This window comes from Apus apus, chromosome 3 (genome assembly GCF_020740795.1).
Source record: "Apus apus isolate bApuApu2 chromosome 3, bApuApu2.pri.cur, whole genome shotgun sequence".
NCBI lineage: Eukaryota > Metazoa > Chordata > Aves > Apodiformes > Apodidae > Apus > Apus apus.
This window is the reverse complement of record NC_067284.1, coordinates 70122474-70141568: the sequence shown is the minus strand read 5'-3', so window position 1 is coordinate 70141568 and position 19095 is coordinate 70122474. Positions and strand designations below refer to the sequence as shown.

Below are 19095 nucleotides of genomic sequence, written 5' to 3'. Positions count from 1 at the left end.
GGTCCTGACTCTGTCTGTCTTGTTAAATAAAAGTCACTGAATAAGACAAGTGGTTTGGTCTTGCTGCTAACTTAAATGGAAGCAGGGTACCAAGGGTTTAAATCAACTTGCTAGCGCCACAGTTCTTAGATCTACTCACCAATATTCCATACGAGAGCTGACTGCAACATGTCCGCATTCATTTTCACTGAGGTAACATTAAACTTAAAACGATGCATTAATTTTCCACCAAACCTATACCTGGAATCACTATGCAACAAGAGAGCAAGTACTCAGGTCTAATGAGAGAAGCTGCCTTCTGATACATGAAAAGGACAGAATGAAAATACTGCTTTCTATACCATCTATTGGTAAGATGTTGGAAGAATATCCCATAACAAATATATTAATTTTGGAAATTCAAATCTTGTTTCCCACATAATTGACTATCAGCAGGACTAACTAATAACACTATTTGATTCAAACAGATGAAACTTTGCTTGCTTTCTCTCACATGGATTCAACATCATGTTTGCTTAGGAAGAAGTACTATTTTCATGGTGAAATAATACCTGGATCCCACATTACTGATAGCATTTTTGTAATATCTCTAAAATGCTCACAATGCTGCACCTTCACAGGAGTACCAATTCCACAGAGCAAGGAAGGGGCTGGCAACATGCACAAAGACTAGCAGGGCAGAACACAACACTGAACTCTTAAATCATGTAGGAAAAACATAACAGCCAAAAAACAATAAACAAAGGCCTCACTACTTCTGCACGATTCTTACACATATATTCAATGCCTTATATTCACATTATGTCACAAGTTCAAACGCACCCCGATCCACACCATTTGTTCCCTTCAGCATGACAAATTTTACGCACGCCACAGAAATTCCAGCATTCATTATTTTAGTGCAAATAACTGAATAATCTCCTCTATGATTCCTTAGATCTGATGTCATGAAACCAAACAAGAACAAAGAGAGCAACAAGACATTAAATCTGAGTGAGTCACAGATAACTCTTTCTTAAAGCTAAACAGTTTTCCTGTCTTAGCAACAAATAAGGCTTATTGTGAATTTACCTGGTGCCGCACATGGTTAGGGCTGTATATCTCCTTGTAGTCCCTCTAAATATTTGCCTAAATTTTTCCACTATTGTTTTTTCAGTGTTTAGACTCCAGTTTGCTTTTCACATTTGTTTTGTGTTGGCTTTGATGGGAGGAAAAAAATAAAGGATGTGCTACTTGAAATAATTCAGTTGTTATTTAGAATAAATTCAGAATAAAATATATTTGGATGAAATTAGAAATTCACGAAAGTATTTTGTGATCTCTTAGTGTACAAAGTGGATACTGCTCAAAAAGTTAATAGGAATTCATACATGGAAAATGGTGCCATACATCAAATTTCATAGTACTTTTCATAGTACATCCAAACTAACTGTATCTGGCAATAGGCAGTGCCATACGTCACAGTGGAACATTCAAGGGCTCAAGGGGCAATTTTTTGCTGTGCTTTCCCAGTCAGAAATGGGTTTAAGTTATCAAATATAATGGTTTTCTTTCCACAAGTTCCTTTATAATACCCCACTGAATGTTTCCTTAACTCAAGACAGCATGCACAGGCAAAAAAAGGTTCAAAGTAAAAGGTATAAAAAGGGTATTTCCTGTGGCATAAACTCTGAAGAACAGTTAAACCTAATAGAAGAAGTATGTGTTTTTTCATAATATATTTTCCCCTGGCAGAGACAGATGTTGTTACTAGTTCTGAAAATCTGTTTTGTCTATTTTTATTAGACCCTCTTATTCCAGGCAAGAGATAACATTTGGGAAAATAGTGCAAGGTTACAATGTAATCTCATTTCTGTTACATTATATTGGCTAGAATTTTCTCTTTTATTTTCCTTCCCCCCAGTCCTTCCAAACTATTTGAAGAAATTAATTACATTTCACTTAAGGACAAGAGAAAATAAGACCATTGTTCTCCAATTTGTGTGCTAGGGACCACATTATCTTTAATTTCTAGTTAATCAAAACAATTGAAGTTCTTGAATAATTTAGGATGAGATAATCAGTTCATTAGTTCCTCTCAAAAAATCTATTTGCCATTGTGTATAAAAATGAGCATTTAATTGTCATTGCCATACTAATATCAACATCAGGAGCAAAATAAAGTTGCATACAAAGTAATTGTTAAATGTTTTTTGAAACTTTTTGTTTGTTTGCTTTTCCCCTCTGGCACACAGTTATGCCAGGAAGGTTATGAAAGCCTCAGGAATACCACCTGTACTACCACAGAAGCCCTATTCATTCAAATACTCTGCATGCAAAAAGCTTCAAATAATTTCACCTTATCACTGCTGTGTGCAATGAGCCACTGGCATTTTGCTTTTGACTCTGTACATCACTAGTGAGCCACACTGTGATTTTGCAATAAAACCACTGGTCTTAAGAGTCCACATGCCAGTGGCAAGTCCTGGGGGTTAAGGACACTCTCCTTCAGGCAACATTACATCCAACAGAGAACACAAATACTTCAGTTAGCACAGAGATATTTGGGAAGAGAGTCAACTGCTGAAGAGCAGGTCTCCATGGCTGCAGATGCATTGCAGCTCCAGAGACCTCTGAGGCCAAAGGCAATCTTTTCAAGGTCTTCAACAAGGAGGAGTTTATGGGAAGAGCATTTGTTAGAATGTCTTTACAGCTTCATGCAGCCCCTGCTAAAACATTTCCGCGTGGGTACTGCTCTAGGGTATTTCACTCACAAGTTCGACTTGTGAGAGCTGCAAGAGCATGAATTTCCCATTTGCATACACTAATGTTCATTTCCCAGAAAGAAAAAGAGACATCTCCAATGTTCAATGAATGCAACAGTCCCTTTCATGAAGAAGATATAGAAGAATATGACTCTCTGGTATATCTTCCAGAAGCAGCAGTAATTGTTCAATCAGTTAATAATCAGTTGCTTCACTGTACATACAGGTCTTTCAATACAAGGTACACCAGGCACAAGGCTTGACTGTGTCTAAGAAACAGGAATTAGCTGACTGTGTATACATATATATATATATACACACACACACACGATATATGCTGTAGTGGCAGCTACAAAGGTTGGATACCTGGTTGGACCTGGTTGTCCAAAGACACCTACAAAGACACTTCACAAACACCTTACTATTAAGTGGCGACTTAAGACAGCATCTTTACCATGGAGGGCAAATCTCCTGTCCTCATTAGCTCCCAGAGAAAACTCAAACACAAGGATGCTAAGATGCATGTTGGGAAGCCAAAGAAGGAATCCTATACAAATTCAGAGATGGGACTTAGATCCTAAATCACAGTCAAGGCTCCTGTCTATAAATTTCTCAACTTGTACAGGGATATAAATGGCCAAGCACTTATTCATTGAGAACCACTTAAGAGTCTGGAAAAAATATCCAGCTTTGAAATAAATACATAACACCAAGAGGCATTATAAGTGTAAAAAGTAACAGGGAATGTTTATGCTGTGATAGAAAAAACATTTAACGGGATTATCCTAAATTCCTAAGTGAACTTGAATATATGATCTCTTATTTCTTCCCCATCCTTTCCAAAAGGAAAAAATTCCCACTGCCTTAAAATAGCATTTTAAAAATTTCTGTCACATCTTTAAACAAAATATCAAATCAAATCAGAGCAACAGCAGCTCCCTACATTGAGAAAATAAAATCATGAGAAGAAATCCAGCATGCTCAGATGATTGTTAATAATCCATATTAATTGCTTCAATATATTTTGCATTGACCTAATCATACAGGTCATACTGTAAAACAAGTTTAGAATTATGTTAAGCTTAAATCAGGTATTGATTCTGTTTTGCCACACCTGGAGTGTTCTTACTCACAAAGGCAGTGGCAGAACACCTGTATAAGAATCAAGGTTTGGTGTCAATTTAGTTTACTTCTTTATAGAGCTTTGACTTACTCATAGAGCTTTGAGATGAATGCAAAAATTACAAAACACAGCCTCCATACAGCATGAAGTCTCCAACATTGACTCTAGCATGCAGGCACACATTCATTTTGGGTAAAGAATTTCATTTAAGAAACCTGAAGGCTATTAATAAAAGATTTTCAAACAACAGGTCATATACAAGAAATCAACCAAATAGTCAACACAGGTGTTACTTTTGAAACTCCTGATTTGCTATCAAACTGTTCATAAAACACCTAGAATAGATATAATGCTGAAAATTCAAGTCAGTAACTTTTCTGTGAAAGGGTTAAAAATAAAAAAGATCACAGCTGATTTTCCAAAGCATTTGGGCTAAAATACTACCATGTTTATAGCCTCTGTATTTCATGGAAGTTGTACAAAAGCTAAATAAACCCTGTCTTTAAAAGTAGCATTTTAAGTAAATGTTTATTTAGAGAAATTAGTCAGTGATGAAAGACTAACCTAGGCGTCTATCCACAAGATAAGAGGACATTTGTTTTATAGTTAAAACACATAAGATCCCCTTTCCCCCCTCCCGAGACCTTGAAAAATTTCTAGGATTTTTTTTACTTTTAGGAACAAGAATCTGAAACAAAATATAGGGAGCCACCGTTGTATTTAAATACAGAAGAATTCTTGTAATGTTCTCAGAAAAACTGCACTTTTCCACCAGCCAAGTACACTCTTGTTCCTTACTTGAACATAAATCTGAATCTTCAGAGACAAGATCAGATTTAATGCCTTACTTATGATATTCCACCACCTGTATACACAATTGAAAGGGAGTTCAAACACTTCACCCTCGTAAGACAAAAGCCTTTTTACATCAAAGCATTCAAGGCTATATGTATATTTGTTGTTATACCTCTCACATTCTGATTGACTTAAGAATATGCTCTGACTTTACCTGTCAGAATATTAACCATAATCAGTCCAATTATTTCAGAATAATTATTTATTGCAGTAGTAATTAAAAAATGGATCTCAGCAGCATCGATTCACTATGTCTATATTGAACAGATAATCTCATACTGTTCCTAATGCAAGGAACAGTGTCTTTTTCTGGCTTTACTGACATATTCTGCCTACTCATTGGAGAGTAAGAAATTTTCCATTACAGGTTCAATTATGCTTTAATTGCAGAGAACAATGGACATATTGTTATAGCCTTTTCACACTAAACAGAATACTTATTTTTAATAGGACATTTATTTATTGAAGTGCAATGGACAATTACTTCACACTGACTGCAGAACATTAGTCTGAGTGGTCTGAGTTGTCAGCAGAGAGGTCTGGAGAGGTTCACAACACAGGAACCTCAAGAATGCAAGTTATTTAAAAACCTTTCTCTTGTCTCTTTCTAGTTTGGCCATATTTTGGCATGAAGACATTTATAAGGGCAAAACCCCCATTTCTTTGGGTCAGTTTTTAGAGTTGGTTTGACAAATTATTGCAAAAGAGAGACTGACAAAATGTGCTATTTTCAGAGTAAAATTAATAGAAAAAAAATAGAGAGGACAGAAAAATGAAGTTTTCACCAACTTCAGCATTAACCTCTAGCTCTTTTCCTGACACAAATGCAGAATTGAAAAGAACTGTTGAAAAAATTTTCAGTCCCTTCCAAAATTTTACAAGGGAGGAATACAGTTAAATAACTCCAAGCATCTCATTTTGAAATGGGTCTATTTAAACCAGGTTCATGCCAAACAAGGATTACATCACATCCAGTAGAAAACATTGCTTGTTCCAGACATATCTCTATTTTGAAATTTTATGATCTGTAGTTCTTACCTATCCATTATCCATTTGCACTGGATTATTAACAACTATTGATGATAAAGGCAATGAACTATATTTACCCTTTGTTCTCTTCTGAATCAAGTTTCTGTGTGGGAGTTTACATGTCCCACAAGTGCTGTACATACAGAAGAGGCAATAAACTTGAAGGGACACCCTGAAAATGGTAGGAATTAAAACAAATAAGCTCACACCATGTTTTGTTGGGTTTTATTCTAAAATTTCAAGATTTGCTTCAAAACCTGGTGTTTTTCCAAAAGTGGATAGCCCTTCCCCCAAATATCTGCAGGGTAGGCATCAGTCATTCCCAGCCAGGTAAAGGTTTTCTTTATGTGACCTTTTGTTTAGTCCTTAACTAACATTTATTAGGAGTTTGAAACGAGACAGTCAAAATTTCTCACCCTATATCAAACCAAGGCAGAAACTAAATCCACGACATTGTTATGCATAAAGCTTCCTAAATGTCATTTTTTAAGATGTATCTGTCCATTTAAACATTTCTCTGTTCCTGGAACCCAACCTGTCAAACTCAGGATAACGCCAGAAACTGGAATGTGATGCAAAAAATTACTCAGTGTATATTTTGAACTTTAAATGGGGTCTAACACTCGGGGGTCTGACACTTGTGATGCATGTGGAACACAAACGATTTTATCAACAATTATTTGATGTAACAGAAAACTACTTAAAACACATAACAGACTGAATTGTAACTGGGTTTTTCACCAATTCAAATTGCAGCACTGCTACCTCTTTAGCTATTCAACCTCACATTTTTTCCAAGGTTTCCCATGAAATATGATGGCAGACAGACTCATTTTATCTCTACAGTTATACTGGACTTTATAAGAAAGCATGCCAACAGCTTAGGATACTACTAGGTCCACTTTGTGTTCAAAGGAAAAATCATATCTATAGACAGAGTGATACCCTCAGTCTCCTCCATACTTACCATTATTGTTCTTGTTGTACGGCTGGATGATTCTGGAAAACAAAAGAACCACAGTGCATTAGAGTACTTGTCTTTAGCCATAGAAACCCTATTTTCTCATGTTCACCCAGAAGACTGAGATGCTTCTGTTCAGCTACGATATGACCAACCCATCAGAAATGCAGAGATTGGAAAGCTTTCTCATAAAACGAGCATGAGAATCATCACTGGTCCTGAAAATATGCAGTACGCTATAGCGTGATGTGAGCTGCACTCATGTCTTTGCTGAATTACTCTCTTCTGCAAGGAGATGTAAAAATGGGACTAATTCATAATTCATATTTCAATAAGTGTGGTTTTTTTTCATTTTGCTTTTAACATATGGTATCATTTAACATGGAGGATTAGTTCTGCAGAAAAAAAAAAAAACAACAACACAAAACCAAATAGTATCAGCATAACTCCATTACTATTCCCCTTTGAATAAAAGCTTTACAAAACTAGGCAATCCTTTTTGTAGGAATTTTGAGATGGATTCTCAGCTTGAAGCTGAGAAGAGTAACATTCAGAAATCTTGATTATTCTCTCCTAAGTGATAAATTAGGAGTCAATCAACTGAACTCAGAATCGTATTTACAGAAAATTGCTGAGGAATCACGATTAGGCCAATAGCTAACATAGATTTCACCCTGCTAATTCCAAAGACAAATCCCACCCTCTTTTGCTTTAAAACACTACAGTTATCATATTACAGCAGTGTGCTTTTTCAAAGCTAAACATCCTCCTAACCAGTTAAAAAATCTGCAAGAAAATTTGCTGCTGATCTACAAGATGTAAAATGATGCTACTAGCAGTTTCATACACTTTCTCAAAAACTTGGGTAAGACATCATATCACCTATAGTACACAGAATTCTTAAGGAAGACACACTTAGCAACACTACATGCATTTCTGGTTAAAATGTACACAATACTGCAGGAATTGCATCAGCAGAGTCTTGCAATTCTACCAGTGAGACAAATGTCTGGTAATTACAATGGATTATTTATTCTTGCCAATTTCCAAACTGTGATTCTTACAGGGGTCCCAACTGGCATCACTGACACAAAGAAACACCCCATCTACCCCCAAGAGCACAACTGCATTTCCTGAGAAAACCTCAACTTAAGCAGAATTATCAGTTTATAAAAAAAGGAGAGCAGATGAATTGCACAGCACTTGCAGTTACCCTCAAAAAGACCAAAGTGAACACACAAAAATCTGTATGTTTTACACTTGGATACTTCAGTAATAAATCTTCACTCTTACTCAGAGGTATTGTGCTTTTGGCATAGCTTTATATGCCAAATCTATAAAAACAATGCCTACCCAAGACTGTCCCAAATACTCAGTCACCCTCTCAGTTCATCACAGAATGAAATTAAATTAATTCCACAATTGAATGAGAGAGAGAATATCTCTTGAAAGGGAAGTGAGGAACAGACAAATGTTCCTGGAGGCTGCTAAACAGCATATTTTTGAAGAATACAGACTCTTAATACAATGCTAGAAGCTGTTAACTCCAGGATGTTACCATATTGATAAACTCTTAATAAAACTGAGCAAAGAAGTGAAGAAAGAACTATCTGTAGAGTAATACCCCTGAGTTGTATCAGACAATAAAAAAAATATTTCTTTTTTCGCATATCTTTTTCTAACCTTTTATTTCTATAGATACTGGAATATCATCTAAATTGCCAAGCATCTTTTAGAAATACTTGAGTATATCTATAAGAAAAAAAAGCTAGGGTAAGATCTATCAAATAAGTAGATATATGTCAAAAGAATCTAGGATCTATCAGAGACTATTAATTAAGGTGCCATTATTATACAATTCAAACTTTTACATATTTCGATACCCAAATTTTCAGATTTTAGAACTGAAGAGACACCAGCTTCTTCCAGAAAATACACCCGGATTGGATATGATTCTGAGGAACATTTATGCAGGAACACACACCAGTCAATTCTGTGGAAAACTTTTACTTTAAAATGAAAAGTTGTTAATTAAGGCAACTGAGGAAGAAAGCCCTTGCTTCCAGTTAAAAAGACAGTCACACAGCACTTAAAAGGCATGTTTTACAAAAGGCTTGCACACCCATGCAACCTCCAATGCAGCCTGAGGGCAACAGAGCTTATTTTAAAACCGCAAATGTCTTGTTGTTCAACAGCACAGAAAAACAAAACTTTGGATTTTCAGTTTTATCTGCCAAGTTTTAGAATGCCTGAGGCGATTTAAATAATCAGGCTCAAGTTTCAGCAAAGCTGGCACCATTGGACACTTGATTTATAAACAAGCTCTTATAGTAAATTATTTTGTGCAAGGCAGTAATCTGTACTTGCACTTCTTCAGTAGAAAGGAAACTCCAGGACACAGAATGACTCCCCTTACAGCCAATGAAGTGCTAGTGAAGTGGATTGCTCCACTTTAAAAAGAAATGGTCAGCCGACAGCACTAACAAGGGGTTTTAGTGATCTGATGTGAGTATATTACAGTAAACAGAACTTCAGTACTGACAAGATGTTTAGGAGCTTATTACTGTGGAGAAATTGATGCACGAACAGGAGAAACTGCCTAGAGATGCTCGTATGCTCTTCCTACAATGTATTCATTTGAGCTCAAACAGAAATGAGCAGGTTGTAAAAAGAAATCAAGTGTCTCTCCCTGTTTATGGGCACCAGGAGACTATAAAATTCCCCACTGTAAAACCATTTAAGGCTAAATCAGAAAAAGTCCACTGCTAAGGGATGGTGCCAGCTACAGAACTATTTCAAGTTTATACATTATTCCCCAGCAATGTGTTGTTTGTGTTTGGTTTTTTTTTTTCTTCCTTTAAGGGTTCTTCAAGCCAGGATGGAAACCACATTCTTAATAACACTCCAACCCTTTTCCAGCTGGTCATGTATTATGTTCATATATGCTATTTTTTAGTTCTGCTCATAGAAAACTTAATTATCAGGGTCATCAGCAATACTAGTGGATGAAAGGTGTCGTTTTCTAAATCTTCTGAAATAAACACACTGCAAGATAATGTCATTTAGACACATGGAAAATAAAGACAGACATGCAATAGCAGAGGTGCTTAATCTTAGTAACACTCAGAGCTTATCTTGATGCATAAGACTATAAAGAACCTTTTCTCCCACAATGAAATAAGCTGAGAAAGAAGGACTGTTCGTTATTTCTTCTCAGCTTGGGTTATGGATATTTTAAGTGACCAAAATAATAGCTCTATTCGCACCAGTTTGTAGCAGTGGAACAAGTGACCCATTTAGTGTTACTTCTAAAGTATAATCAGAAAAATATGCACCTTGTGATCACACGACAAATCAGTTTGACTTTGTTTGAGGAAGATCCTCAGTCTCCCAAGACTGAAATTTGAAACCGCGAAGAAACAAGATATAGACAACAAAAGCAAAAAAAGCGCACAACAATAATAAAAACAACCACTAAGTGTTTTCCCCAAAGACAGGAACTTGCCAGTTATGCTGCCTGAGCACTTTGTGAAGGTGCCTTCCCCCTATTGTATTATGTAATAAAAATTGGTAAGAACTATTGTATGGCAATCACAGCTTACAAAAAAATAATCAGCTTACTTGACAGTAATCATACACAGAAACACTTTCAGTATGAACTCCAGATCTCAAATCCAGAACATGTAATTCATGAGGTAATATGCTACTAATCCTGTTATCCCACAGACAGGATTCTCTTTCTGCAACTTTAATTCTTTAAAATAATACTATGGGAAAGGAGTGACTCCAGGAATTAGGCTCTGGTTATCTGCATTGTGTTTTGAATGCTAACTTGATTATAGAGATGTTCTTACTGTTTATTGTTTTAAGAGCTGACTTATTGTGCCAATTAAAAAAGCCAGTGTTACTGCAATTTCATGCCTCCACATTACCTGCATCTAAAACAAAGAAACTGTGATTCAGCAGCAAAAATGGGGCAGTTCATCATGAAGTGCCCTTTCCTCCATCTGCAATCCCACACAGCTTGCTCTTCTAACCCCTGCTATTATTAGAGCTAACAGAAGTACACGTTACACTAGTGAACACAGAAGATACAACGCTGTAATCTTTTTGTGAGTATTCATTTCCTTAGAACAACAACATGTAAATAATATCTGGCACACTCAGAGTGATGCATCACAGCATGTTTGCAATTCTACTTACATTTTGGGTTCTTTTCTGAAATAAATGCAGGGAAAGCAGCCCTGTAAGTCCAAAGGTATATTTTTGGAAAATAATAATAATAATAAAAGAAATTAACATCCTTTCTATTCAATTTCCAGTGTATTTCCACCCCTGGAAATCACTCACATTTCAGAAGATACAATAGGACTGAGAACTACAGTTGAATGGATATTGTATTTTGTCTTTTGCAAAACAAAAGCAATCACTGTCTGTATTTTGAAAACCCATGACACAGTGCTATGCTACGCTAATGCTCAGGAACAGTTCCTTCTCAGAGGAAATTCACAGAAACGGGTTTGCAGAAACGGTTTTCCTTCTCTCAACTCCTCCTGTAACTAAATTCATCGTATAAAAACCACACCGCTTACCTTTAACCCCTGAAAAAATACTCTGCATTTTGTACAGTCTTTGGGCACAGAATGGAAGACTGTTCTTTTGTTTGTAATCAAAGAACCTCAAATACTTGAGAGATAACTGTAATGTGAATTCAGTGTAGGCAGATGATGACTGCACATGTATCCCTGCAAGATAATAATGTTCTAAGCTTGAAGAAATTCTGAAAAAAAAAATATCAAAAAACATTTCTATTTTTCAGACAAAACCAACACAGATTTAAATATTTTCCTCCTTGTCAATTACTTTTCACATTAAGTCATAAATTGCATCACTCAGGTTGGAGAAGTGAAGACCAAAGTAGGGAAGGGGGGCTCATCAACTCATTGTAAATGAACTGAAGGAAAAACATTGTTTCACAATAAAAAAAGTTAAATAAAAAAATAATAATAAAAATGGCTTGAGTTGTGCAAACATGAGATATAGTTGCCGATTTCTACAAATTATTGACAATATCAGCAGTAACTCCCAGTGTTAATTAAATCCTGTGTCATTTTCTGGGCTTTGGAAGTTGTCACTAGTTCACCTTTGCCACTATCATCATCCATATCCCTACAAAAACAGGTCAGCATACTGACCACAGAAAAACAAGCTTTAGAGCATTTTAGTTTTCTACTAAATATTTAAAATGATTGCTTACAATTGGACAATGAAAATAGACAAAAATTGGCTACTGTTGGGCAAGCTGCAAAAATCAAAGGCAAAATGTTGTTAGGTTAATCTCTTGAGGGTCAGAGATTGGTCTCTGTATAGAACTATGCATAACAAGGCTCTTACTATAAAGCATTTTATAAAATAAATATAAAATAAATACAGCTAGCGATATATGTTGGGAAATAACCACGAGTCATAAACAACCCTTTCACTGTCCTCTCCTTCTCCAGTAAATGACAGTAACACAACATCAGTTTTTCCAGAGAGGTCTACTTCCCATGCTCACATTTCCATCAATATCAGTGCACACATTTCAGTAAGAGATCTGTAGCCAAATATTTTAAAACATTTGCTGGCTGTACCAAGGACCAAAGCCAGAACACACACACTCAAAGCAAATTGCAGAGGAAAAACTGGACATGGAACAAAATATAGTTTTAGTTTCTTTTTTGGGAAAAGATGTGAATACACAATTCAACATTAATCCCACTTTGTGTCTCAGCATAGAAGAAATGGCAAAAGTGGATTCATGATAGCTTGTTTATTACATTTCATTTTCTTTTTTCAGCTGAAAATTATTTGTATGTAAAAAGAGGTTTATAAAAATTTAGGTAGATTTATATTTTATTGATATGTAAGTGAAAATTAAGGTTTTATTTTTTTAAGTGATGGATCACCAGATGTTTTCTTGGTACGCATCCCATGCTGCTAGCCTGCCACCACAGATGAACATCTCCATTTCCACCAAAAATTAGTATAACAACGATCAGACACCTTTGAGAAAATATAACTCCCTCTGCTAAGAAATTCAATCCTACAGTGAAAACTGCTTCCTTCTCATATACTCCTGCATAAGGTTATGTGAAGTTAATTATGATGAAGCACGTATAATAATTGTTTTCCCTGCTTCAAGAAAATTTGGAGCAGGAAAGGCTCCAGTTTCCCAACTTGTCAGTTGGGCTGCTTATATTTTCATGTGTTTGTCAAGGGAGAGTCTCAAATTTCCCATGGAAAAATATGAGCAAAACATAAGCCTTTCTTCCTTGCCTATCTCCTCTACAGCCAATACTGTAAGTCAGAAGCAGAGAGAGGATTGACCAAAAAAGCATCATAGAGAAAAACTACATTTTTTTGAGATCTTTCTCCATTTGCCAATTGCTGGTCACTTTCTCATTTTATCATGCCAGAGATGTGTGGGTTCCTAGAAAAATGAACGCAAAAAATTGCTGTCTCATTCTTAGATACAGCTGCATACTTCAGAATATTCAGGAACAGAAATTTGACTGTTGAAAGAATCCTCCTGGAGACATCAGGACATCTCAGCCTGAAATACAGCACTAAGGGTCTGGGCAGGGGAAGAGAGAAGAAGGATCAGGGCTGTCAATTTAACTCTCCAGGTATGAACAATCAGATCTTCTATTTCTGCCCACAAGTCATGAAAACAGTATCAGCAGGCACAGACTGATTTCTGTACCTCATTAGTGATGCTAATATCTTGGACATCTTGTGGATATTCTGGTTCTAATGCCTGTAAAAGTAAGGATATATTTGCCAATTGACATAGATTATACTCATGTAAAATACCCTCGCCCTGATCTTTCCAAATATTATATGGAAAATTACCATTACTCACCCTGCCAAAACAATAGCCTGATGTGAAACTTGACTACTTTGAAGTACTGTTGCTCACAGTTAAGCAGCTTGTGGGTGAAAGTAATTGCTCGGAATAATTTCAGACACTGTAATTTAAAGATCAGGTTCAAAATATCTACAAGGCACTTTACAGTCACACCTAAATCTTCCCATTGTCAGCTCCAGCCAAAAAACTGGGTACACGTAACATTCTGCAACATTGTGATTTTCTGAAGACAGAGTTTTCCCATTTGAAAGAGACTGTCTTCACTGCTGACAATCATTTACATAACTTGTGTTGACTTCCTTTTCAGCAGCAATGGAGATTCTGCATCTCAGAAGAGTTCAAAGCACCAGCATGCACATTACATGAAAACTCCCCAGATTACTGTGATTTATTTCTTGCATTTTTCATTCCACCTGACAGAATATGAGATTTGCTGTTGTTAGAAAAGAAAAGGAAAACCACTTTTCTAAGACCACCCAGAAAAAGTCTTTCTCCTACAAGGACACAAAAAACTACAAGATCTCCTCTCTTATCTAGTTACAACGTAAATAACTTTAAGCAGTTCAATTTTATTTAGGTCTATGCCTTGTATGTGTGTTCATGCATACAACTACATCTACATGTCTCAGCCACCAGTGATTGACACAGATCTAACAGCAAGGTATCTGGGAGTAAACCCCACCATTTATGAAGAAGTAAATGTGCTCCCTCACTGTTCCTGAGAAAGACCAAAGAATAATAGTCAGAAATTACAGACCCCCTCACTCCTATCAGTTGCACCAAACTGTCGCTCGAGGTGCAACTGTGGAAAAATGGAAGGGAAACTTGTACAGCACTGGCCAAAAGCAGGACTCAAACCAATATAAGGCTTCCCTAAGAAATGCTAACTATGTTCTTATTTATTACTCTTAAAAGCATTAAATCAAATACTAATGATGTTCCTCATCATTTCCCAAGTTCCCCCATGCAGGCACAAAAAAGTGCCTTTTCTATGTTACATTGCTTTATTTCTGAGCTAATAATTACTATTTTGTTAACAACAATTTCTGTCAAAATATGGCACTCAACTCACCCAGGCAGTAAGACTGACTTTAAATATGAAAATCTAAATCTATATTTACACAAACATAAGTTACATTTACTTGAATGCAGTAAATTATTGTGTATCTTAAGTAAACATATTTTTTACAATGAGGGTAGTGAAACACTGGCATACATTGCCCAGGGAGATGGTGGATGGCCAATCCCTGGAAACATTGGTTGGATGGGGCTCTGAGCAACCAGATCTAGTTGAAGATGCTCATTGCAGGGGGGTTTGGATTAAAGGTCCCTTCCAAACTATTTTATGATTCTATATTTATATGGCTTCTTTACAACAAATTTCTCATACTGTTGAAAAAAAGCAAAGTGAACATGCAGACATTTCTATGTCAATAACATCAAGGTTATGAAAATGGCAAGAGATAAGACTTAATTAAAAGCTGACTGTGCTCATTTTTGTTTGCTCATTTCATCAAAGCATGCACTGAAAGACAGAACATATCATGATCTCCATCGTCAGCTTTCCAGATACTGTTAATTGACACAATGCAATAAACTCACCATCAATCAATAGTATTTTGGAACAAAAAAAAAGCTTTTTAAGGTATTTATAGTAACATAAAAACTCTGCAGGTTGGCAAAACCTTTCATTGCACATAGTACATTCTTGTCAGTGCAATGACACAGAAACCACTATTTCCCAAGCTGATCTGGTCACTGAGTGTTTGCTGTGTACTGAAGAGAAGCTGGATACATTACAGACCCAAAAATGTATTTGGTATTTACCAATAACCAGAAAAGGGTTAAACAGCAGATATTAAAGGTAAATGTTTTTAAGTCAAAAGGAACAGAGGATCTGTGCTGTTGAAAATAATTACTAATAGTTTGATTGTTTCCTTTTCACTTTATGCACACTTTTTAGGCTTTTAACTAAAGAGAGGCTAGGATAAGAACAAAAATAGCCATTTAAAAGTATGAAAATAGCCATTTTTATACTAACATAATTCAGATTTCAGTTATTTAGGATATATGTTTTCCAGTAAGTTATGTTTCCACTGAAAATATAAAAGCAGAAATAATTATCTCCTAAAGCAATTACTTGCTGTTCTCAAAACTAATTTTTAGAATTAGATGTTATTTTGTGTAAATTGCCTTAATACACCAGACTCTTTGATACAAACTAATCAGTGTGGCTAATGACTGGTTCTATACACTCTTTACTTTGAACAGAATGCCCACATAAAGTAGGAGAAAAATCTGAAAGACTTACAAGTATGCTCCTTCATGGGGACATCATCATCATCATATTTACCTTGAGCTTATTGCTACAGAATTCTCTGCAGTAGAAATGTAGCATCATCGTTATTTACAGGTGAAAGTCCTTCATCACTCAAAGCTCCTAAGGAGACTCCAGTGTAATGGCCAGCATTGGAGGGGGTGGGGAGAAGAAGCAGCCTTTGTTCACAAGACCGTCCCTCCAGAACTTCACACTCAAGGATTGCAGTGAGAATTCAGCATTTATGGCTACGCTTAGTAATGTCATTGTCTTTTCCTCCAAGTACAAGTCACACATTTCTCATCTTGGTCCACTGAATAGCCTGGGTTGCCATGCTTGTTATTTGCCTATGGTGTAATGGCCATTTGCACACTGAGCCATCCTCTCTTCTGTGTATACTAAAGAACCACCTTTTGTCAAAGTATGTAGTGATTTCTATCTATTATTAAAAGTACACTGCAATATACAAATGACATTGGCAATGACAGAAAAACATGATAATTAGGGAAGACGATGGATAACAGATCAAGTTTTTCTTCTTGTATTTGGAATACTATTTCTATTTGCTTGCCTAAAAGGTGAGACCCTTTTACTTCTGCCTTGACCAGATTTCTGTGAAGCATGAAAACAGTCATCCCTTTTGTGCAGATTGTGTTCTGAACAGTCTATTTCAGATCCTAACTGCTTTCAGATTTCTCATCTCAACAACCTTATTCAATTACAGAACAAATAAGCTAATGGCTTACAGAAGTTACATCTCACAAAAAGAGAGTTCAGGAAATGCATGCATTTCTTTTCAGTGCAAACAAATGGTATCCCGCTGGATTCTCCTCTTATTTAGATATGAGGTAAAACTGTTCACAGTTCCAGTTGAAAATCTTTCTTTTTGGTAATAACAAAAAAAATAATTTAAAAATCAGTAATGCACAGTCACTTTTCAGAATAAAAAATGAAGATTATTTGAGAAAAGTTAGCCTTATCCACAAATTTCCATAATTCTTTTGCAGAGCTTCATATCTGATCACGATACTGTAATGAAGTGGTTACACCAGGCTTAAAGATCACCCCTGCGACTGCAGTGTACAGAAAAAGCCTCTCCTGTACCTCTGCGGCATCCCTATTCCCTCTTCCTCTGCAAGTGGTATAAGATGCAAGGACAGTCTCTTTCTAAGGAGCTCCTACCTTCTACCAGTGCTTACTGTCAGGATCACTTTGTTCTTATGTTACTTGACTCTGTAACACCTTCTTGGGATGCAAGATGCCAAAAGCTATCTTCCATTACTGATCAGACTGTTGAGAATGCAGATTAAGCTGTATTTAGAATTCACACAGTAGCAAAGAGATTGGTTGTAAACTAACAGGTCCAGTATTTAACAGTTTAGCTGCCTATCGAGTAATTTAGCACAAAGTAATACAAAAGGTCTTGCCTATCTCTGGAAAATATTTCTTCAAATAAAAATGCATTGCAACAAACTGAAATAAAGAATTAATTGCTCCCTTCACCAAATTAATTTTATTCCTTTGTTGGCCTTTTACATAGAGATGAAGGATTAGTAAGAAAAACAGTAAAAATTATTTGTTTAAAAGATGGCATTAATTTACCCATCTTCAATTAATAAAACCACTACTTGCTGCATTAAAAGTCAATGGTATAAATATGCTTTTCAGAACTTACATTTCTGTTGGTCTGTACCTGCTCACTGAATGTCGTCTCTTTAACAGCATTCCCCACAGAAAGCTCACAAAATTTGTTATTTCAGGTCTGCAGAAATTTTTGCAATTCAGAAACTTCAAGAATATTTCTTTTATATTCCTTCACATACCATCAAGGCCATTATGATGGCTGTAGTTTCTTTTTCCCAAAATACTTAGTGAAGAGTGATTGGAGGGTGCAAGCAGCCTTTTTGCACTTGGACTTTGAAGGCTTGGTGTTGACCTGATTACATTGGATTTCACTGCAGGATGAATCTCTGTTTGAGACAAAAGAGAGACAGAGAGAGAGATTGTACATACTTGATGTAAAAAAATAAGTAAATAAAAATAGTCTATCAACATTAAAAGTACATTTAAATTTCTAACAAAAAAAGTTTTTCAGCATGTCACAAGACCTTGAATAACAATTAAAATGTTAGCCTTCCTATCTACAGTTCCTCTAAATAAGAAAAATCTATTTCCATTTTAGATTGCCCAAGTTCAGTACTATGATGTAGATGCGTAAGAATTTCAGAGACTGAATAGATAACACAAATCAATCTCTAACAGGACTCTGTTTACATTTTCCTATTATTTTTATGTTTGTATTGGAGCTACACACCAAAAATTTTATGCAAGCAAATAGAAGTATTTTATTACAGCGAAATCACCTCAATACCTCAAGCTAAACAGTATTTTCCTTCACAATAAAATGTTTTGAGGGATTTTCCTAAGCACAAGTCACCAGGTGCCAGAAGCCATAGAGGCAGCCACTGCAGGGCTCTGAAGTGAAAACTAACCCAAAACTGCAGCAAGAACACAAAAATCAGTCAGACTGCATGGGGTTCCCCAGGCACTGATAGACTCCCAGAGAGGGTCATTACCGGGGAGCTTCAAACATCGCAGAGTTATCTAACAAGGTTCAAAGGGGCAGGATTATTTTGGAAGAGGAGGAAGACAGGTGGGTAGGAGGCAGTGAAATGCACCGAATCAGCACACCTCAGGGTGACAGCTGCTGTGTTTGCCAAAAGCTGATACAGATGTATGGAAATTTCTCAGTTATCCACCAGATAAAAGTGGCAAAAGGAAGCCTCAGCAGAGCCTGCTTGTCCTTCACCAGGAAAGTGCTGAACTAATTAACTTATTCCCATCACATATTTGGGTTCAAAAAGCCACGACTGTGTACATCCTGGGACAGAGCCAGATTTGCAGGGGAAGTCAGGGCACCCAAGGGCAGGTCCCCATCCCTCTGACCCAGCCACGGGGCAGAGGGGCTAGGAGAGGGACTGAGAGAGTCAACTGTGCCAAGTGAGTAAGAAAAGTTGACACACACACAAAACAAATCATCTTGCACAGTGCTGGTTTTGTTGTTGTTTTTTTTTTTTAAAATAAAATAAACCACAGAACCTGAGAATATGCAAAATCTAAAGTGAGGCCAGGTTATCCAAGGAGGAGGCCCTCTAG

At 36.3% G+C, this 19095-nt stretch overlaps 1 protein-coding gene across 5 annotated transcripts in view; it reads right to left on the bottom strand.

Moving 5' to 3' along the window:
- MTA3 (metastasis associated 1 family member 3) overlaps nt 1-19095 on the bottom strand; it is a 136307-nt gene that overhangs the window by 22810 nt on the left and 94402 nt on the right. For 4 of the 5 annotated variants that reach the window (XM_051615932.1, XM_051615933.1, XM_051615935.1 and 1 more), the window contains exons 16-17: nt 17763-17909; nt 6719-6750 (exon numbers count right to left, since the gene is read on the bottom strand). In XM_051615932.1, the coding sequence (XP_051471892.1) occupies nt 6719-6750; nt 17763-17909 (179 nt within the window). The remainder of the gene's footprint in view (nt 1-6718; nt 6751-17762; nt 17910-19095) is intronic. The other variant, XM_051615937.1, reaches the window with a different exon arrangement.